The sequence below is a fragment of the Aedes aegypti genome, chromosome 3 (genome assembly GCF_002204515.2).
Source record: "Aedes aegypti strain LVP_AGWG chromosome 3, AaegL5.0 Primary Assembly, whole genome shotgun sequence".
Classification (NCBI taxonomy): domain Eukaryota; kingdom Metazoa; phylum Arthropoda; class Insecta; order Diptera; family Culicidae; genus Aedes; species Aedes aegypti.
The window spans coordinates 13,756,047-13,778,121 of record NC_035109.1 but is presented as its reverse complement, the minus strand read 5'-3'; the positions used below and the strand labels follow the sequence as shown (position 1 = coordinate 13,778,121).

Sequence of the window (22,075 nt, the reverse complement as noted above, 5' to 3'; positions counted from 1 at the left end):
TTTATTGATTGTCTCTAGATCAATTAAAAAATTTGAAGTATTTTTAGTTATAAAAATAAATATATTCACAGAACATTTTTGATGCATTTTAAAGATCTGCAACAGTTTCACAAAACTATGAATAATACATGAAATTACGATCCTAACAACAGTTTGAAATTTATTGCAATGATACATAAATTTTGTGATTTTAAAATATTGTCATATATAGGGTTATCAAGTTATCACAATATAATCGATGAAATCTTATTGAAAGAACTACAATATTATCACAAATTACCATATAATACAAAAATATTCTGTTGCTACCGAAGTTTTAAAATTTTTTCATCTGTTTAATTTTTTAAATCGTTGAGTGTTTTCAATAAACATAAGTGTGCTCAAAATTATTAGAAGCTGTTTGTTCCAAATACTAAAATATTCCCACAAAATCATGTATAAGAACTTTTCGTTCACTGTCAATTCTCACCTTTTGACGTTTCGTCACCCAACTACAAAAGACGATGATGAATCCAACCAGTTTTTGCTGTTTTTTTATATTTTTTTTTTATTAGCAAACATTACATTCATTTCTTATATCTAGGTGTTCTGTGTTATTAGCCCTTCCATTACCAACCCCCCTAAACGAGTGTTGGAAAAAACACGTTTTGGGCTGTAACTTTTTTGTTTTTGATATTTTTGAACCAAATTTTGACACAAGAAGCGCATATCCTTCTAGTTTGAGGGCTTGGACAGAATTTTAGGATTAGTCACCTGGTTTCGGAGTTATTCCGGAATCAAAATGGGTGTATCGAAATGGCCACTTTCGAAAAAGTGAATTTGCAATATGAAATCAGCTGATTTTTTACAACGATTAGCTCTATAACGATGAGGACGGATGTCTACAAGGCCATCATGGTCATTGCATGCCGCGGATCACAATTTCCGGATGTTCCGGGGAACCGGTTCCGGGGCCATTTTTGGAAGCGAGTAAATACTATCATGCGACACATCAAACTTCATGATTTTTCAAATGATTGCATTCTATGACTGAGCTGCACAGTTGAGAACCCATTTGACCACTTTGGAACTGGTATCCGGGTCCCGAGGAACCGGTTCCGGGGTCAATTATTAAAAATCAGTAAACATTGTCATGCGACACCTCAAACTTCGTGATATTGAAAGTCATTACATTCTATGGGTGAGCTGCAAAGCCTGGGACCTATTTGGCCATGTTGGAACCGATTTCCAGAATTCCGAGAATCCGGTTCGTGGTCAATCTTCAAAGGTGACTAAATACTATAATTCGACACATCAAACTTCATGATTTTTCTAATAGTGCAGAACTCATATGGTCATTTTGGCACCGTTATCTGGGTTTCTGAGGAATCGTTTGCGCAAACCGTTCAAGCTATCACATGACCATCTCAGCAATAAACTATTGCGTTTGCATCACACCGAAGCATAAACGGCATTTCGAGTGAAATTTCATGCCAGAAAACGTAGCAGGCATTATAAATAACTAGTTCTGTGTTTAGATTTATCAGCATCTTTAGATAAACTGCTCCGCTGACTCAGGTTTTAATAATACCTTAAATTTAATACAATACTTTTCACTTATTCAGCCATAAAAACGACGGGCTGCATTTGACGTTCCATGACAGCGGCATCTGAGCTGCATATGACGTTGATATTTTTCCTCTTCGCGAGTCTCTCTCAGGTCCCGGCAAACTTTATCTTGCCATCAAGTAGGCTGTTCATTTAAAGTTTTTTCTATGAAAGTTGAAGATCTTTCCGTTGAAATTGTATCCAAGATCACTTAAATCACCTAAAATGACTAAAATTACAGGAGAAATACTGAAAAAATACGAAAGAATACTTTGAGCTAACTCTTGAAATTTCAACACAAATTGGTTTTAAAATTCATCAGCTAACCAAAATAGCTTCAGGAATCTTTTCAGAAATAACAAAAAAATATCTTTAATTTTTTATGTAGTTTTTCAAATATGACATCTTGCAATCTAATGAAATTTGTCTACATAGTTTTTGCAGAAATTCTAAAGAAATACCTTAAATAAATCATGGAAATTTCTAAAAACATTTCTATAGAATTCTGAATTATCACTTATAGAGCTCTACACTGAAAATAACCCACACGTTCGATCCATATTCTTTTCAACGTGGATCTGTCGTGACAAATGGCAAGTTGAAATAACGTGTACAACTTTTAATTCTGTTAAGGTTTGACTTTGGTTCGATAGCAAAGGCTTTTACATACAATTTCAGCGTGTTTTGTAATTGCGATATCAATCACTTGTAGAACTAGTTTGCCTAACATGACAAGGACTTACATGTGACACATGACATGTTTATTAATATGTTATTTTTTGGGAAACCGTGCGCCCGTAATGGGTGCCTGGTATCAAAAAATCAAGCAATCGCTACAGGTCGGACTCGATTATCCGGAGTATCGATTTTTTTTCACTCCGGATAATCGAATCACTAAGAAAAAAAATGTTATCTTTGATAAAAGAACTTAAATATTATCTTTTTTCGTTATTTTATTTATATGATGTGGTAGTGTGGCCAGAAGGAGCGGTAGGGGTCTCTACAAGAAAAAAAAAAATTACCATCATACACAAAAAACAACCCCCCTTTTCTTAAATACGTTCTAAACTGCAAAACCATTCATACTGTAAATTGCAATACCAAATTATCTCAGATTTATGCTTAAATATTGAAAAAAACAAAAACATCAAAAAATAAATTCCGGATAATCGAGTCTAAAATTCCGGATAATCGAGTCCCCAGATAATTGAGTCTCCGGATAATCGAGTCCGAGCTGTAAAGTGTTTTACATTTGAATTCAGATTGCCGATAGCGACTGGTTTTACACCATCGGTTGATGTGTTTTACAATTAGAGAAAATGCTCGTGTGAAACACATTGATCGAGCTTGTAGAATGTTTTCAGTGTAAAGAATTTCTCAAGATATTGCTTCACAAGAGAAGATTTCTATAAATATTTCTGGAGGAATTTTTGAAAGACATCTTTATAAAACTGATTTCGAAATTTTAATCATCGGTGAATCAGCACTAGGGCGATTCAAATTTTAAAAATGTTTAAAAATCCGATCTCCCTTACCATTTTTACCATAAAAATATTGTTCTGTGAAATTTTCAGCTCTCTAGGTGGCGATTTAAAGGTGGCTCAAAGACAATGTAGGTTTATATGGAAACTATTATGGAGAAATTTTTAGAAATGTTCCAAACACGCTAGTACTGTAATGTAAGTGGATACTTATCATCCCAAACGAAACTAATTCTTTAAACTTGAATAAAGGATGTTGATGAAGAAACAAATCCCCTTTGAGCTAATTTTATTTGGGATTTTTGTACATGTTTACTGGGCTATAATCCCATATTAAGCTAAATAATAGCAAACAAACTCATGTCTATCTCTTCTGCTGTCTATCGAATGGAATTTCTCTATTCAGCAAATTTCTTTATTATGGTTTAAAGAATGAGTTTTTACTATGGGATAATAACCTTTGAATCATCACCTAGAAACCTGAAAATTTCACAGAACACTATTTTTATGGTAAGAATGGTAAGGAACATATGAGAGATTGGATTCTCAAACATTAAATTTCGAACCACCCTTTTCAGCACCCCTCTCGATATGCTAATTAATAATTTCAAAAATGAAAATTTTATTTCAAGCAGAATTCTAGCAAGCAATTGGATTTATTTATTAGTCGTCTCAATTCAAGCTTTTGCCGAATTTCTGTTCGTACTGTTTCCGGAACGTGTTTTCAAATCGATACAACCACCGATCCTGTTCGAAGATGTCGTACACCTGTAAATAAAAACAAAACATGAATTTTCCTTCTTCGATATGGTTTCCAATTCCTCCTACCTGATCGACCTCAATCGTGGGAACGAACGACAGCGGCGTCGCCACCCGATTAGTATCGTCTTCATATCCTTTGTACAACTTGGCTCCTTCCTGACCTTGTGAACACTCTTGGATTGTGGCCTTGACCGTTTGGTTTCGGTTGATACACTACATGCAACAGGTTACCGATGTTAGTTCATAGCTTAACCTTTCTCAGAAGTAGTAGAAGTGCTTTACCTGATCGAAAGACGTCCGAGTGCCCTTCATAAGGCAAGCCACCACGGAATATGCTTTTTCGAATGGCAACTTGGCCAGGATACAACCGTGCAGGATGTTGAGTGTGCACTCGCGACGACCATGCTGGCAGTAATAGACCGGATCGGCTGGATTGGAGTCATCAATCTGCAAAGAGGGAAGCGGTATTGAACCCCTTTATCATATAAACATAGTCCCGAAGGAACAAAGACTAACGTATGCCTTCCCGAACGGAACCAACTTGAGGTCCATCTGGTCCCGGAGCTTCTCCCACGCCGGAGTGAGCTGATTGGTGATAAATGAGATACTGTCGTAGCAAAGTGCTTCGTAATAAATTGTCACTGGTAATTTATCATCATCGGCGGTGCTGCTGCCGGAGCCGTTGTTCGCGACTATTCCGTGGCCATTCGGGGCCGATTCCTTGTTCCGCTGGTAGCCGAAATCAATTTCTTGTCCGGCCGATAATGAGAAAATAATGGCCATCGACAAAATTCCAATCATCATCGCCGTCTTCGGTGCCATTATCGACGATTTTGTCACCGGCTTTGGACGACGGCTCATTATTTTAACACGCACTACAACGACGACAATAGACGACCAAAGTCCAAATTGAATTAAGCGAAGTGTGAAAAATGGCCTCCCGGAAGTACCTGGAGTGCGCTTTTTCAGATTCAACTGGACGACGAAACGGAATAGGGGCAATTGGCTAGTTGTGGGGGAGGGATGGCTGCAAGTGTGGGTTGCTGCGAAAAAAAAAACAATCAATTTCAATATCCAGCAGCCCACCGCGAAATGTGGTCGTGAATCATAATATGTAATAATAATGGTCGGTTGCGGAAGTGAAAGAAATGCTAGGGAAAAAACAGTGTGTGAAAACAGTAGACTTGTTCAAACAATGAAGTTTATAAATTTCTACGCTAATGGACATAAGACTCGAGATGGCAACAATTGACTCATACACCATGACCCTTGTGTTAAAAATCAATTAAATCCACCTTATTAAATTTAATAAAACAACACAGAACACATAAACTAAAATATTACAGCACGAATCATATCGTTTAAAATTGGAACTATGGTTTCAATCAAAAGGTTTCCAACTATCTCTTACTCGATATTCCGTTCTCGATATGGGGCTCTGCACAAAAATATTTCCCTCTCTTTCACCCCTTCACAAAATTTGTAAACAACAAGGCCAGTAAACGTCAAAATCCCATGCAAAATCAAAACAGTGCAGAGCCCCATTGAGTTGGAGAACCATAGTAAAAGTTGGTTTTCATGGCTACCTCGCTGATCGCTTGGATTGCATTTGCACTTTTTTGTGTTCCACAACTCGATATCTCCCTAATTCAACGCTATCTTCAATATCGAGTTATGGAGAGTTTACTGTATGCATGCCGGCATTCTATAGTATTTGCCCATATATTTAAGGTACCGCCGTGCGGGGTGACATTGGGCCTAGGAGGTAACTTTGACCGCCCTTTTCGATGCATCTCTTGACTAGCACGGGAGGCAAAAAACTAATCCATGACCATCCAGTGACTATTTATAACGTATTCTTCAAGCTTGCCACATTATTTTCATTGTTCTGGTTTTAGTTTGCTGTAAAAATCTTGGCCCAAAGTCACCCCGCACGACTGTACACGTAAGGAAAGAATCCGCTGAGTTGAATGGTTACGACAAGGTGTTTGTGAATAAAATCCTACGCAAGCATGAGAGGAAGAAACATAGGCGAGCCGCGACTACTTTTAAAGCAGAGAGAGAGGATATCCGAAGGATTAGTTTACCCTTCTACCCGAAGGTGACCAATGGGATTAAGAACACCCTTAAGCAACATGACTTCCAGACAGTGTACAAGAGTACCAACACTCTTAAAGACCGTCTTTGTTGCTTGAAGGACAAAGTACCGAAGGAAGATTTGTCGGGTATTTACCAAATTCCGTGCAAAAGCTGTCCTGCGGTATACATCGGCCAAACTCGCCGAAAATTCAAAACACGTTTGAGAGAACATAAGAATGCCACTGAAAACGGCAAATGAGTCAAGCGTTGCAGTACATACAGTGGAGCTCAATCATTCCGTCGACTGGGATAATGCGAAGCTCTTGAAACCTGTGAGGAAGACTTCGCATTTAAACGCTTGGGAATCGATGTACATACACCGCTACTGCTGAGCAACCATTAATGAACGAAGATGAAGCCCCAATAACATCACCCCTATTTACCTGACCAGACGAAAAATCAAATGATTTTACCCCCCCAACTTTCGACTTTCGAGCAAAGACATTGTATTTTAAAGGTATGCGCGATCAAGGTATACGAATGTAGGTTTGTATATAAAAGTAGCAAGGTTTATGTAAGGTTATTTAAGGTCAAGATACAACACTTCTCCCCTTTGTCAAAAGAAGATACAGTTAATACTTCAACAAAATCATAAATTCAATCTTTGGGGAGGTTTCACAGTACGACTGGATCGTCGTAGAGGTACAGTAGACTCCGATCCACCAGCCTCGGTAGACGCAAAGCGCTCTGGAGTAGGAGCAAGCGCCGGCGCCGTAGCAGCATTAGGGCAGGAAATCACCGGTGTCGCATTGGTAGTTTCTGCTTGTGGAAGCGCAGGCACTACCGCATCAGCTGCTGAATCCACCGCAGAAGAAGCAGTCAAGTTCGGCTCGTATCGTTCAATGAACTCCTCTTCCTGTGGAGTGTCCACCAAAACGTCTTGTAGATCAGCGCCCACACCGACTATGTGGTCGATGTGACGCTCCCAGATTCGTCCATCGTCGAGACGTACAGCATATCGCAGTTTTCCGAGCTTCTCGGCAATCCGTCCAAACTTCCACTTATCCTTGGACAGGAAATCTCTCACACGTACTCGGTCTCCATCCAGGAACTGACGCACGATGATATCCGCCTTGCTTGAAGTTTCGTTTTTTGGAAGTAGCAGATCTAGCCTTGATCGAATCTGTCGACCGAACACGAGCATTGAGGGTGATTTACCAGTTGACGGATGAATCATTTTGCGGTAAGTTAGTAGGATGTTACACAATTCCAGGTTCAGCTGAGACTTGGAGCACTTCAAAGCCTTCAACTTCTGTTTGATGGTTTGAACGTACCTCTCAGCTTGTCCGTTCGTTGCCGGGTGATACGGTGCACCCATCTTGTGTACTACACCGTTCATCTTCAGGAATCGCTGGAATACCTCTGATGTAAATTGGACGCCATGGTCGCTCACCAGAATTGACGGAATGCCAAACTTACTGAAGATTTCGCGACACATGCTAACGGTGCAGTCAGCCGTGGTGGATCTGCAGATCTGAACCTCCGGCCACTTGCTGTAAGCGTCAACGTAGATGAAGAAGTAGGTATCCATAAAGGGACCAGCAAAGTCGACATGGACCCTTTGGAAAGGAGCACTCGGAGTTTCCCAGCAATGAAGGTCCATCTTCGTTGGCTCGGCACGTACCGACTGACAGTCGGCGCAGTTTGATACCATCTCCTCTATATCCCGGTCCAATCCAGGCCACCAGCAATATCCCCTTGCCAATGACTTAGTACGAGTTGTCCCGAAGTGAGCAGAATGTAATTCCTCCAGAACACGTTTCCGGAGAGCAGCAGGCACGTAAACTCGAATTCCCCGAAGCAAGCATCCTTTTTGCAGGGAGAACTCGTGCTGTTCTACTCCGAAGCGATCCTTCGCATCCACCAGTTGTCCGTGTTTGATTCCTTGGAGAAGCTTCTGCACCGTTTGATCCTCCGCAGTAACTTGGCCTAGCTCAGCAGCAGTCAATGGTAGTGTGTCGATTTGACTCAACTCCACAACATCGGATTCTTCTATCTCGTTCTCGGGATCGGTTTTCTCCAACGGAAATCTGGACATAGCATCAGCATTTGAGTGATTGGACGACTTACGGAATCGGATTTGATAGTCGAAACTCTGCAAAAAGGTAGCATAATGCTGCATCCTTAATGCAGACATGACCGGCAACCCTTTATGCTCCCCGAAGATCTTCGAGATAGCCTGATTGTCGGTAAGCAGGGTGAACTTCCGGCCGTAAAGGTATTGGAAGAATTTCTTCACTCCAAATATGACGGCGTACGCCTCCTTATCCACCTGCATATATTTTTGCTGCACACGACTGAGGGTTTGGGACGCGAACTGAATAGGACGTTCAGTCCCATCGGGATACACGTGGCTTAGTATCGCCCCTACTCCGAAGGGCGAAGCGTCCGTAGCTAGCAGTAGTGGCAACTCCGGTGAATAATGGACAAGACAGTTGTCGGATTGCATCTGTTCCTTAACTTTCCTGAAGGAATCCTCGCATTGCTTGGTCCATCTGAACGGTACGTCATTCTTGAGCAAGTTGTTCAGAGGATACAGCACCGTGCTCAGGTTCTGGAAGAACCGTCCGTAATAATTAATAAATCCGACGAACGACCGAACTTCGTCCACGTTTTTCGGTCTGGGCATATCCTGGATAGCTTGCACCTTCTTCCGGATCTTGTGGATGCCGTCCTTATCAATCAAGTATCCGCAATACTCAATGTTGTCCACGAAGAACTCGCACTTGTCCTTGTTGACTCGTATTCCGCACTCGTTCAGCCGCCGAAGTACTTCCTCCAGCCGACGCAAATGAACTTCATCGTTCTCACCTGTTATCTTAATATCGTCCAAGAAAACACTAACGCCTTCTATTCCTTGTAGTATGGCTTCCATTTGGCGCTGCCAGATGGCTGGAGCCGACGCAACACCATACATGAGCCTGTTCGGACGATGAAGACCACGATGTGTAGACAGCGTGAGTATTTCCCGATGTTCCGGTGCCACTTCGAGTTGCAGGTACGCTTGGACGAGATCAATCTTGCTGAACTTTTTTCCTCCAGCTAGCGAAGCGAACAGCTCGTCCACCGTAGGCAGGGGATGCTTGTCCACTATGAGATTCGAATTCACGGTTTGCTTGTAGTCTCCGCAAATCCTCACGCGATTCTGCGACTTCTTGACGGGAACAATCGGCGTTGCCCAGTTACTGGAGTTAACTTTCGTGAGTACGCCTTCCGCAATCAGTTTCTCCAGCTCATCCTCGACTGTCGAACACCTTTGGGAATTTCTCCAACAACGCCCGCAAAGCAACGTCGCGGGAGGGGGAAGCAGTAGCAGCAATCGCACTAACAGCAATCGGTCCCTGAAACACGCAGCTCCAGTCCACCGACATCTCGCTCAGCCACTCGCGGCCGAGCAGCGGATGCTTCCCGGAATTCACCACGTACAGCGGCAATTTCATCGTTTTTCCATTGTACTCAACACTCGCGTTGAAGACACCAAGCACATCGATGCTGGTATTGCAGTAGCTAACCAAATCCGTATCGCTTTTGCACAACCGCGTACCCGGGAAGAACCTGTTCTGGTCCTCTGCACTGATGATACTGACCGGCGAACCAGTATCAACCTCGAATCGAACGCACTTTCCATTCACGTAAACATCCATTAGCAGCTTTTTGCAACGCGACGACGATTCGACCGTACAAACTTCTCGCACTTCCACACGTTCGGGGCGTTGACGATCGCCAGATTGGTCCACATAATTTGTTTGAACCGAATGAGATTTGTTCGTCGACCGTGAATCGGATTTCGCCGCGGCAGATTTCTTTGGGCAAACTTTCGCGAGATGCCCGGTTAATTTACAATACGAGCAAAGCGTATGTTTATGTTTGCACGCATTTGCGAAGTGCGATTTTTCACCGCAACGATAGCAACTTCCGTCATTCGCACTTTTACCCGCACTTTTGTTTTTCGCATTTTGCTTTTTTTTTTTACCTGCTGGGTGTTGCACTGCATGTACCTCCTGCCTGGTTGAACTACCTTCAATCGCAGCTCCTCCTTTGCGTGAAAGCTCCATGCTCACGGCAATATCGCGAGCATCCTTCAGCGTTAGCTCCCGCCTCTCCAGCAGCCGGCTCCGAATGTCGTTTCGTTTGATGCCAAACACAAGCTGATTGCGTAACGCCGTCTCAAGGTACGCACCGAAATTGCACGTAACCGCAATCCTCCGAAGGGCCACCAGGTATTCATCCACCGTTTCGTCGGCAGATGCGGCATCTTTGTCGCCCTGGCGGCGGCACTTGAAGCGAAAATTTTCGCTGATTTCCAGCGGCTGCGGGCTGAAGAAGTCGTCCAACGTCGTAACGATTTCCTGGTACGTCTTCGTTCGGGGGGAATCCGGGGCAACCTTGTCGCAAATGACATCGTAGGTTTCGGACCCCATGTAATGCAGAAGAAAATGCGTTTTCATCTGCACGTCCGCAACTCCGTAGATGAGGAAAGCGGTCTCGAGACGCTCAACCCACCGCATCCATTTTAACTTACGTTTGTCGAACGATTCTATCGCAAACGTTGGTGGGGGCAAAACAGCTGGAACTCCCGCAGCAGCACCGTCTCCGCCAGCTTGAATTTCACCGGGATTCGCCATCCTCCGTCGCCAGAACTATTGTGACGGCCGAGTGAAAGTACTCACAATAGTTTTACTTGTTTAATCACTTTATTATTTCTAAATTAATAATGATTTCTTCAGCGCCTCGTGCGCTCATAATGGCGAGCAAATACCGTTATGTTCTAAATGATCGCACAGAAGGAAAAGCAAAGACATTGTATTTTAAAGGTATGCGCGATCAAGGTATACGAATGATGGGTTTGTATATAAAAGTAGCAAGGTTTATGTAAGGTTATTTAAGGTCAAGATACAACATGGACATCGTCCTGATGATGGGCAGCATCAAGCCCGAAACCGGTCGTTAAAAAAAGGTAATTTATATGTCCTTTTAACGTTTGTAAGAACCATAAGTGTTGTGTCCTGTCTCGCGTCGCGTCGTGTGATTGTGATATAGTTCTTACGTTGCACAAAACCCAAAATAATGAGTATGGGTTACTCTTTGATTTTTTTTTCTCTTTAGTCTAAGCCACTGATGAGAAATCTGTGATAAGGATAGGCCCATCAATTACGTTGAAAAAAAAAATTCCATTTTTAACTTACTCCTCCTGTCCTGTCTTTCATAAGAATGGAACCTTCGAAAGTTGTGTGTGAAATGTTATGTTTCTCGGAACTTCAATCCTCGTTAATATCGTGACGTAATTATTGGAAATGCACACCGTATATTGGATTATTATATTGTCATATCATTATCATTCTGAAAAAGAACATGATGCAGAACTTTCACACTCCTCTAATTGCCTCGAACATTCGAACATCAAAGCTTCAGCGAAACAAGCAAACTATTTAAGATAGAAGCATAGGAAATTTGACTATTGAAATACTCAGAAATGCAACATCGATCTAACAAACAAAAATTGCTAATGTTTGATTCTTTGCCTTCCTCTTGTGTGGATGTATAGTCTGAACACTTGTATCGAACATGAAATTTCGTTTGTGCTTGGACCAACTTTTTTTCTCTACGTATAGTCTACTATATGTAATTAATGAACTGCACCAAATAATGTTAAGCCATCACAAATAGAATCGAATAAAAAAATGTTCAAAAACAAAATTAAAAAAAATACTGCGCCGGCTTGGAATTTTCCCATTAGCAAACCTATGCTGTAACCATGTGACTAAAGAAACCTTGATGAACGCGAAGGCTAAATGCGTTTGTGCACACCTTTTCTCATAACGCGTGTGCGTCTAGGCAAGTGTGCTGGCGATCTAGTAGCCAGTGCATCACAAATCTCGTATTATCTTTAGTACGCCGAAATCGGAGGACTAAAGTTAATACTCCGAATAAAATCGAAGATAATGCTACTCGATGCTTATGAAAATCAGGGATAATACGAGTTTGACGGATAGTACCTCATGAAGCTTACCACCATTAGTTTGGTATCCTACGAGTATCCAAGTTAACCACGATTTATGTGAAGAACTAGAGGAGGCAGTTAGACTTTTGTATGTGAAACGAACAGGTGAAAATACGAATCGTGCGTGCTAATTGAAGTGTACAATCTCCTGAGCATCCGTATCCGTTTCCCTGAATCTCCGGAAACACCAAATATCTCACTTACTACCTGTACAAGTACTAAGTACGATTTATTTTCAAGCAATCATTCAAATTTCTAGAAGCTCAATGAATGTACATGTTCTTGTTGTAATGGGCAATATCGATCTTTTTTAACGGGAATAATAACTTCATCGCAGCACCCATTGACATTTTGATGAACAATAATACCTGATTCCTTGCAGAAATTCTCTACAGTGACACCCGTTTGAACTGACATTTTTTTTTTCAACTGCGTACTACGATAAAAAAGCGCTTTCTTGATCGATTTCTTGTAGAAATTTACCATGCATCAAGATAGGCCAACAAATTAGTTGTCAGCAGCAAATCAGTCTTAATGGTATACTCGTATACTGGTATAGGGGAAGGCGGGGCAGTATGGTCATACGGGGTAAAATGGGCCACCTTTCCTTTGAGCTTAAAACACAAATTTTGATCTCAATAACCTTAGGACCTTATAAAGTATGCTTCAATTAGTCACCACCGTGAAAACTAGGCAAAAAACTGATTTGGAACTTCATATATCGAAAAAAATCTGAAATGTTGATGCTACTACGAAAATCTTATAAGATTTTGGATGTAAAAATAAGCTTTGCATAAAGTTTTGTTTATTGACTTCAATTTTTTTCACCGCAGTTCGTTCTTTCATTATTCATAGGCATTATGTGCACAAAATTGTATAGATTCTAAAATAAATTTTCAATAAAATATAATTTATATGAAACATCTAGGAACGGGGCAATATGGTCATAGCCGGTCAAAGCTATCTTATCACAAAAATAGATAACCAAAAATGGCATGTAATTTTAGCAGTTTAATTGCAATATTGTTATCGCACGTGATTTCAATTAAAACTAGAATTTTTAACTGGTTTAAACTTATTTGAACGACTATGTTTGAAAACTGAAGCTCTTAGAACCATGATTTATTGAACTGTCAGCAAAACATACCATTTCATGATTCAAATCAGACTTCAACCCAGTTTTTGTACTAAACTCTATCATACATTATTGTCTTCTTCTAAATTAAGCCTTGCAAATGGTTTTCCAATCAAAATAATAAGATTTAGTATGGTGGCTCATATTGCCCCGTAGGGGGGACCATTTCGCCCCGTATAGTGTGGAGTCACACACAAAATAGTGTTTTTTCAAAAATGTTCCCAAAAAAATTCTAAGTAATCTTTTTACCAAAATACAACTGTGGTATGAAAGGAGATGCTTCAAACTACAAATTAAGCTTATGGATCGATTAAATTGTATTGTTTTTCTATGTTTTTCAAGAACTTTTGCTTAGGTGGACCATACTGCCCCTATTGACCCTACTACACAAAAAGTAAAAAAAGTATTTCAGTACCGCTTTGACACGAAATCCGGACAGTTATGACTAAGTAGCCCGTCATTCGTTTTGGCAGCCATGTTTACATTGTAGCTCGCAAGAAACGAAACTCAGTTCTCATAGTTGGTGTTAATCCGGAAAAGCATCACTACATGCGTTTACATGAATAAGGTATGCTGATACTTTTTCAACAACGACAGTGTAATACCAGCAGATTTTCATAAAATTGAGGTCATCGGATCGGATCATCTTCAAACATCGTTTTTGTAATTGATGATATCTCTTTTTATACGGTACTGTCAATTATCATGAAGGTATTTATTATTTTGCGGAGTATCAAAATCTGAAACTGCCCATAAACACATGTCAGTCCTATTGGTTGGTTTCCTATTCACATGGGACAATTATGCGTTTATGGACAGTTTAGTTTCTGAGGTATACAGTATCAAAGTCAAAAATAGATGCAAAATTTACACTTTCCGGTGAAAAAACCTTTTTTTCAAGTTTATCAAACAATTATATTTTTCATTAATGGACTTCATCTAAATACGTTCCCATAAAGGTTTTTAGATAAGCTTTTTGCTGTTCTATTCAAATAATGTTATATCACTAATGGAAAAAATATTAAAAAAGTTTGTAATTCTTGTGATTTTGAAGTTATAAGCAAATTTAAGTGAAAAACTATGAAATCTTCAATTGCGCATAACTCATGGAGTTGGTTCGATAAAAATTTTCTTTTAGTGGCATTAGAAAGGCCATACAATAGGCAACTTTTGCTGCAAAAAACTGTGAGAACGTAATTTTCGTAAATAACACTTGAAAAACTCGAAATTTGCTTGTAACTCACAAGTTTTTAAAGTTAACGGCGTGCTGTCTTCAGCAAAGTTGCAGAATTTAACTATAATTTTAACTTTCCCATACACCACTTTTTAGAAAAATGTGAAACAAAGTTTTTTCCGACTAAATTGTCGATTCGGTCCATTGTGCAGTGATAAGCTATGGATAATCGCGATGTAAAATAAAATCAAATGGAGAATGTTGAAAAGGTTTTCAAACATATTTGTGTCAATTACGGAATAGCAGAAAATGTGTACAATAACTTAAAAGATAAGTTCTATAATTTGGAGTGTAAATTTGTATCGATGTGGAAGGAAACTAATCATATTAAAATTTTATTGAAAAATTGCATAATATTCTGATAGCAATCAACTGTCGAGCGCAATAAAGACAATTTACACACCGTCTTCAGCTCAAGGCTGCACAGACTGAACGATCACAAACATTAGACAACAGACAACACGAAACACCCAGTAGCCCAATGATGAATTTTTCGTTTGACGAAAAGTTTCCACTGACTGGAGCGGGAATCGAACCCACACTTCATGGCACAATACGCCTAAACGACTGCCGTCGCCAACCGCACTGCCACAAAGCCTACCAAAGTAAAAAAAAATGTAATACCTATTGAAAAACAATATTTCAATTTGTATAGTTGGTACAAAATTCCTACAATTACTCATAAAGTTATGGCTAATGCTGGTGAAATAATAGCTTGCTCACCTGCACCTTTAGCTTCACTAACTGAAGAAGCTGCCGAATGCCAGCATAAACTTTCGAAAAAAGTTAGGACTCACCATGCAAGAAAAAGATCCAGAGAGGCAAACTTGCATGACGTTTTTTTCGCGCTTTGCATGAGCCAGATCTATTTGTTAGTTCCATTTGGGTAACAAAATGAGAAAAAAAAAGTTTATGTCAGTAACCCTGAAGTAGTGCAAAACTTAATGATATTCAAGGATTCTAAATGCGATTGATCTGGTGACACCTTAGATGATCTTATGGACGTCGTTGATGAAATCGACGCAAATTTTGTGGATGAGAAGTTAACTCAGATGAAGAATAGAGTTGTTTTGTTTCTGTGATAAATAAAAAAGAAACATAGTTAAGAAAACCAATGGTGAAAGAAGAAGAAAAACCATTCAATATCTTAGGATTGCCTTGATTTCACTTCATATGGCTTTTTTATCGATTTAAAAAATGCTTATTATGACCACTACCTGCACAACATTCAAACCCTCCACAGCATTCAAGCTCTCTTGAGAGAGATCAGAGAGGGAATATTAATAAACAGCCGAGCCTCAAGCGGAGCTCAGGTGGGGCGTTTTGTCTCGTAAAAAAATTAAAATGCAGATAAAACTAGCAAAATAAATGGATTTATTAACTTCAGAAAAATGAAAACGGCTGTTTCTATTATTTTATAGAAAATGTGTTCGTCTATCAGATAGTGATTTAAAAAGAGCTTATAATAATGTACTTCAGAGCTAAAATCGCTTCCTGCCTAAGACGGCGCGTTACCCCAGTTGCTCTAAATTAAATTAGTTCGTAAATTTAATAAAATAAATTGCGTAAAACGAAGGAGCTTAGTTCGTAAAACGAGATTTTTCCATGTGAAGGTTACTTGTAAGAAATTATTTTTTATTATTTAGAGAAAGTATGCTCTTTCAGTATTAGTAGTAGTTAAGGTCTTCCAAGAACTTTTTGGACTTTGCGCATATGAGTACATGAAGATCAATTTATCATAGAAATGAAGAGTAGAAGAATATTTCACAATACTGGATCCAAGAAGATTGTTATATTTTGAAGAATTGTTTGTATTATCAGATTAGAGTTTTGGTAACTATGTGAGTACAACTGGTGTTTTTGCTCATTCAAAAACTCACTGGAATATATGCTTGCGTATATGGCGATCCTTTGATGTTTTTGTTTTATATAGCACAGGGTGTGTTATATAGGTGGAGTCCCAATAGCCGTAGCGGCAAACGCGCATCTATTCAACAAGACCAAGCTGAGGGTCATGGGGTCGAATCCCACCGGTCGAGGATCTTTTCGGGTTGGAAATTTTCTCGATTTCCTTGGGCATAAAGTATTGTTGTACCTGCCACACCATATACAAATGCAAAAATGGTCATTGGCATAGTAAGCTCTCAGTTAATAACTGTGGATGTGCTCATAAGAACACTGGATGTGCTGTGGAACTGTGGATGTGCTCATAAGAACACTAGGCTCTGTCCCAGTGAGGACGTAACGCCAGAAAGAAGAAGAAGCACAGGGTCTTATATATTCATAGCAGTAAAACAGGTATTGTTATAATTTGTACCGATGTCTTAGGTCCTACAAATGGTCTATCGATAGATTTTAAATATGGCACAGTTTCTTAACCAGTCATATAAGCTAGTGTAATATGTTTTTGATTTGTTCGGATGTTTTTGGGCCTCCAAGGAATCCAATGAATATAGGCCTTGGGATTTACGATCGTATTCAACGATTTGATGTTAGTTTTCAAATACTTCAAAAGCCCCTGACTATTCATGTGAGTTAACGGTGTATTGTATTAATTTGTGCGGATGTTCTTGGTCCGTTAAGATCTCCAAGCGTAACAAATTTGAATGAATTGTTTTTTTTAATATTGCGATGGCTTCTAACTATCAATATCACTTAATAAAGTATTGTATTTAGGACTCCACGGAATATAGGCCTGAGTATCTACACACGTAAGCAGTTGTATATTGATGATATTCAGTTTTGGCATAAAATCCAAACTCTTCATAAGAGTAAATGGATCAATGTACTGATCTGTACTGATGTTCTAGATTCTTCGGGGACTCCATGTAATACAGGCCTTTGGATCTAGCCCAGTGCTCTAGCAATAGTTTTCAGTTATGGCATTTAGTCCATCGAGGACTCCATCGAATAAAGAGCCTAAGGATCTATAAGCGTAACATCCTCAAATATTGCTATAAGTATACTGAGTATTGTTTTGATTATTCCTCCATGGATTACAGCCTTTTCGTAATGGAAATTTCCTTGACTTCCCTGGACATAGAAGTATCATCGTATCTGCCACACGATATACAAATGCGAAAATGGCAACTTTGGCAAAGAAAACTCTCAGATAATAACTCTCAGATAAGCTGAGAAGCAGGCTCTGTCCCAGTGGGGACGTAATGCCAAGAAGAAGAAGAAGGACTACAGGCCTCGAGATTTACAAACGCAAGCTATTGTATATGTATATTGTTTTTAATTATGATACAGTTATTGCACCCTACATATAACTGAAAGAAAGAGCGCTCGTTGAACTCAAGCATTCTACTTACTTACTTATTTGGCTTTACATCAATTATCTTGATAAAGCCTCGCCAACAATATTTCGCCAATTCCCTCGGTTCATGGCCGCTTCTCTCCATCCTCGACTGTGACCCACGCTCTCCAGGTCCTGGTGTACCTGGTAAATCCACCTAGCTCGCTGCGCCTCACGCCTTCTTGTTTCGACCGGATTCGTGGCGAACACCATCTTTACAGGGTTGTTGTCCGGCATTCTTGCAACATGCCCTGCCCAGCGTATCCTTCCAGCTTTAGCTACCTTCACGATACTGGGTTCGCCGTAGAGTTGAGCGAGCTCGTGGTTCATCCTTCGCCGCCACACGCCGTTCTCCTGCACGCCGCCGAAGATCGTCCTTAGCACTCGGCGTTCGAAAACCCCAAGAGCTTGCAAGTCCTCCTCGAGCATAGTCCACGCCTCATGCCCATAGAGGACTACCGGTCTTATGAGCGTTTTGTACATCGTGCATTTGGTGCGGGGGTGAATCTTTCTTGACCGCAGTTTCTTCTGGAGCCCATAGTAGGCACGACTTCCGCTGATGATGCGCCTTCGTATTTCCCGACTAACATTGTTGTCAGCCGTCAGCAAGGATCCAAGGTAGACGAACTCGTCCACCACCTCGAAGGTATCCCCGTCTATCGTAACACTGCTTCCTAGGCGGGCCCTGTCGCACTCAGTTCCGCCAACCAGCATGTACTTTGTTTTCGACGCATTCACCATTAGCCCGACTCTTGTTGCTTCGCGTTTCAGGCGGGTGAACAAATCTGCCACCGTTTCAAATTTTCTCCCAATAATATCCATGTCGTCCGCGAAGCAAACAAATTGTCCGGATCTCGTGAAAATCGTGCCTCGACTGTTAAGTCCGGCTCTCCGCATGACACCTTCAAGCGCAATATTGAACAACAGGCACGAAAGTCCGTCGCCCTGTCGTAGTCCCCGCCGAGACTCGAACCAACTGGAGTGTTCGCCCGAGATCTTCACGCAGTTTTGCACACCGTCCATCGTTGCTCTGATCAATCTTGTGAGCTTCCCGGGAAAGCTGTTCTCGTCCATGATTTTCCATAGCTCTATGCGGTCGATACTATCGTATGCCGCCTTGAAATCGATGAACAAATGGTGCGTAGGGACCTGGTACTCACGGCATTTCTGGAGGATTTGCCGCACGGAAAAGATCTGGTCCGTTGTCGAGCGGCCGTCGATGAAACCTGCTTGATAACTTCCCACGAACTCGTTTGCTATAGGTGATAGACGACGGTAGAGAATCTGGGATAGCACTTTATAGGCGGCGTTTAGGATGGTGATTGCACGATAATTTTCACACTCCAGTTTGTCGCCCTTTTTGTAGATAGGGCATATAACGCCTTGCTTCCACTCCTCCGGTAGCTGTTCCGTTTCCCAGATTCTGACTATCAGCCGATGCAGACAAGCGGCCAACCTGTCCGGGCCCATCTTGATGAGTTCGGCTCCGATACCATCCTTGCCAGCGGCTTTGTTGTTCTTGAGCTGTTGAATGGCATCCTTAACTTCCCCCATTGTGGGAGCTGGTTGATTTCCGCTGTCCGCTGTGCTGACGTAGCCATCGCCTTCGCTGTCCTGACCTTCTGTGCCTGTGTTCTCTGCGCCATTCAGGTGTTCATCGTAGTGCTGCTTCCCCCTTTCGATCACCTCGCGTCCGTCCGTCAAGATGCTCCCATCCTTATCCCGGCACATCTCAGCTCGCGGCACGAAGCCTTTGCGGGATGTGTTGAGCTTCTGATAGAACTTCCGCGTTTCTTGAGAACGGTACAGCAACTCCATCTCTTGGCATTCCACCTCTTCCAGGCGGCGCTTTTTGTCCCGGAATAGGCGGGTTTGCTGTTTCCGCTTCAGTCTGTATCGTTCCACGTTTTGCCGCGTACCATGCTGCAGCATTGCAGCCCGCGCTGCATTCTTCTCCTCTAAAACCTCCTGGCACTCCTCGTCGAACCAATCGTTTCTTGAGCTCCGTTCCACATATCCGACAACGCTTTCGGCAGCGTCGTTAATGGCTGCTTTGACTGTCCTCCAGCAGTCCTCAAGAGGGGCCCTATCGAGCTCGCCCTCATCCGGCAACGCTGCCTCAAGATGCTGCGCGTACGCATTGGCGACATCCGGTTGTTTCAGCCGCTCGAGATTGTACCGGGGCGGGCGTCGGTACCGTACATTGTTGATGACGGATAGTTTTGGGCGCAGTTTGACCATCACCAGATAGTGGTCAGAGTCAATGTTGGCGCCACGATAGGTTCTGACGTCGGTTATGTCGGAGAAGTGCCGTCCATCGATCAAAACGTGGTCGATTTGCGATTCTGTCTGCTGAGGTGATCTCCAGGTGTACCGATACGGGAGGCTGTGCTGGAAATAGGTGCTACGAATGGCCATGTTCTTGGAGGCGGCAAAATCTATCAGTCGTAGGCCGTTCTCGTTCTTTAGCCGGTGGGCGCTGAACTTTCCAATCGTCGGTCTGAACTCCTCCTCCTGGCCAACCTGAGCGTTCAAATCTCCTATGATGATCTTGACGTCGTGGCTTGGGCAGCGGTCGTACTCGCGTTCGAGCTGCGCGTAAAATGCGTCCTTGTCATCATCAGTGCTTCCGGAGTGTGGGCTTACTTACTTACTTATTTGGCTTTACATCAATTATCTTGATAAAGCCTCGCCAACAATATTTCGCCAATTCCCTCGGTTCATGGCCGCTTCTCTCCATCCTCGACTGTGACCCACGCTCTCCAGGTCCTGGTGTACCTGGTCAATCCACCTAGCTTGCTGCGCCCCACGCCTTCTTGTTCCGACCGGATTCGTGGCGAACACCATCTTTACAGGGTTGTTGTCCGGCATTCTTGCAACATGCCCTGCCCAGCGTATCCTTCCAGCTTTAGCTACCTTCACGATACTGGGTTCGCCGTAGAGTTGAGCGAGCTCGTGGTTCATCCTTCGCCGCCACACGCCGTTCTCCTGCACGCCGCCGAAGATCGTCCTTAGCACTCGGCGTTCGAAAACCCCAAGAGCTTGCAAGTCCTCCTCGAGCATAGTCCACGCCTCATGCCCATAGAGGACTACCGGTCTTATGAGCGTTTTGTACATCGTGCATTTGGTGCGGGGGTGAATCTTTCTTGACCGCAGTTTCTTCTGGAGCCCATAGTAGGCACGACTTCCGCTGATGATGCGCCTTCGTATTTCCCGACTAACATTGTTGTCAGCCGTCAGCAAGGATCCAAGGTAGACGAACTCGTCCACCACCTCGAAGGTATCCCCGTCTATCGTAACACTGCTTCCTAGGCGGGCCCTGTCGCGCTCAGTTCCGCCAACCAGCATGTACTTTGTTTTCGACGCATTCACCATTAGCCCGACTCTTGTTGCTTCGCGTTTCAGGCGGGTGAACAAATCTGCCACCGTTTCAAATTTTCTCCCAATAATATCCATGTCGTCCGCGAAGCAAACAAATTGTCCGGATCTCGTAAAAATCGTGCCTCGACTGTTAAGTCCGGCTCTCCGCATGACACCTTCAAGCGCAATATTGAACAACAGGCACGAAAGTCCGTCGCCCTGTCGTAGTCCCCGCTGAGACTCGAACGAACTGGAGTGTTCGCCAGAGATCTTCACGCAGTTTTGCACACCGTTCATCGTTGCTCTGATCAATCTTGTGAGCTTCCCGGGAAAGCTGTTCTCGTCCATGATTTTCCATAGCTCTATGCGGTCGATACTATCGTATGCCGCCTTGAAATCGATGAACAAATGGTGCGTAGGGACCTGGTACTCACGGCATTTCTGGAGGATTTGCCGCACGGAAAAGATCTAGGTCCGTTGTCGAGCGGCCGTCGATGAAACCTGCTTGATAACTTCCCACGAACTCGTTTGCTATAGGTGATAGACGACGGTAGAGAATCTGGGATAGCACTTTATAGGCGGCGTTTAGGATGGTGATTGCACGATAATTTTCACACTCCAGTTTGTCGCCCTTTTTGTAGATAGGGCATATAACGCCTTGCTTCCACTCCTTCGGTAGCTGTTCCGTTTCCCAGATTCTGACTATCAGCCGATGCAGACAAGCGGCCAACCTGTCCGGGCCCATCTTGATGAGTTCGGCTCCGATACCATCCTTGCCAGCGGCTTTGTTGTTCTTGAGCTGTTGAATGGCATCCTTAACTTCCCCCATCGTGGGAGCTGGTTGATTTCCGCTGTCCGCTGTGCTGACGTAGCCATCGCCTTCGCTGTCCTGACCTTCTGTGCCTGTGTTCTCTGCGCCATTCAGGTGTTCATCGTAGTGCTGCTTCCCCCTTTCGATCACCTCGCGTCCGTCCGTCAAGATGCTCCCATCCTTATCCCGGCACATCTCAGCTCGCGGCACGAAGCCTTTGCGGGATGTGTTGAGCTTCTGATAGAACTTCCGCGTTTCTTGAGAACG

At 42.4% G+C, this 22,075-nt stretch overlaps 1 protein-coding gene across 4 annotated transcripts in view; it reads right to left on the bottom strand.

Moving 5' to 3' along the window:
* Positions 1-3,666: 3,666 nt before the first annotated feature.
* Positions 3,667-22,075, bottom strand: part of LOC5573301 (GILT-like protein 3) — a 30,291-nt gene continuing 11,882 nt past the window's right edge. For all 4 annotated transcript variants that reach the window (XM_001654472.2, XM_001654471.2, XM_001654470.2 and 1 more), the window contains exons 2-5: positions 4,347-4,873; positions 4,113-4,277; positions 3,897-4,043; positions 3,667-3,836 (exon numbers count right to left, since the gene is read on the bottom strand). In XM_001654472.2, the coding sequence (XP_001654522.1) occupies positions 3,741-3,836; positions 3,897-4,043; positions 4,113-4,277; positions 4,347-4,691 (753 nt within the window). In that variant the 5' untranslated portion in view covers positions 4,692-4,873 and the 3' untranslated portion in view covers positions 3,667-3,740. The remainder of the gene's footprint in view (positions 3,837-3,896; positions 4,044-4,112; positions 4,278-4,346; positions 4,874-22,075) is intronic.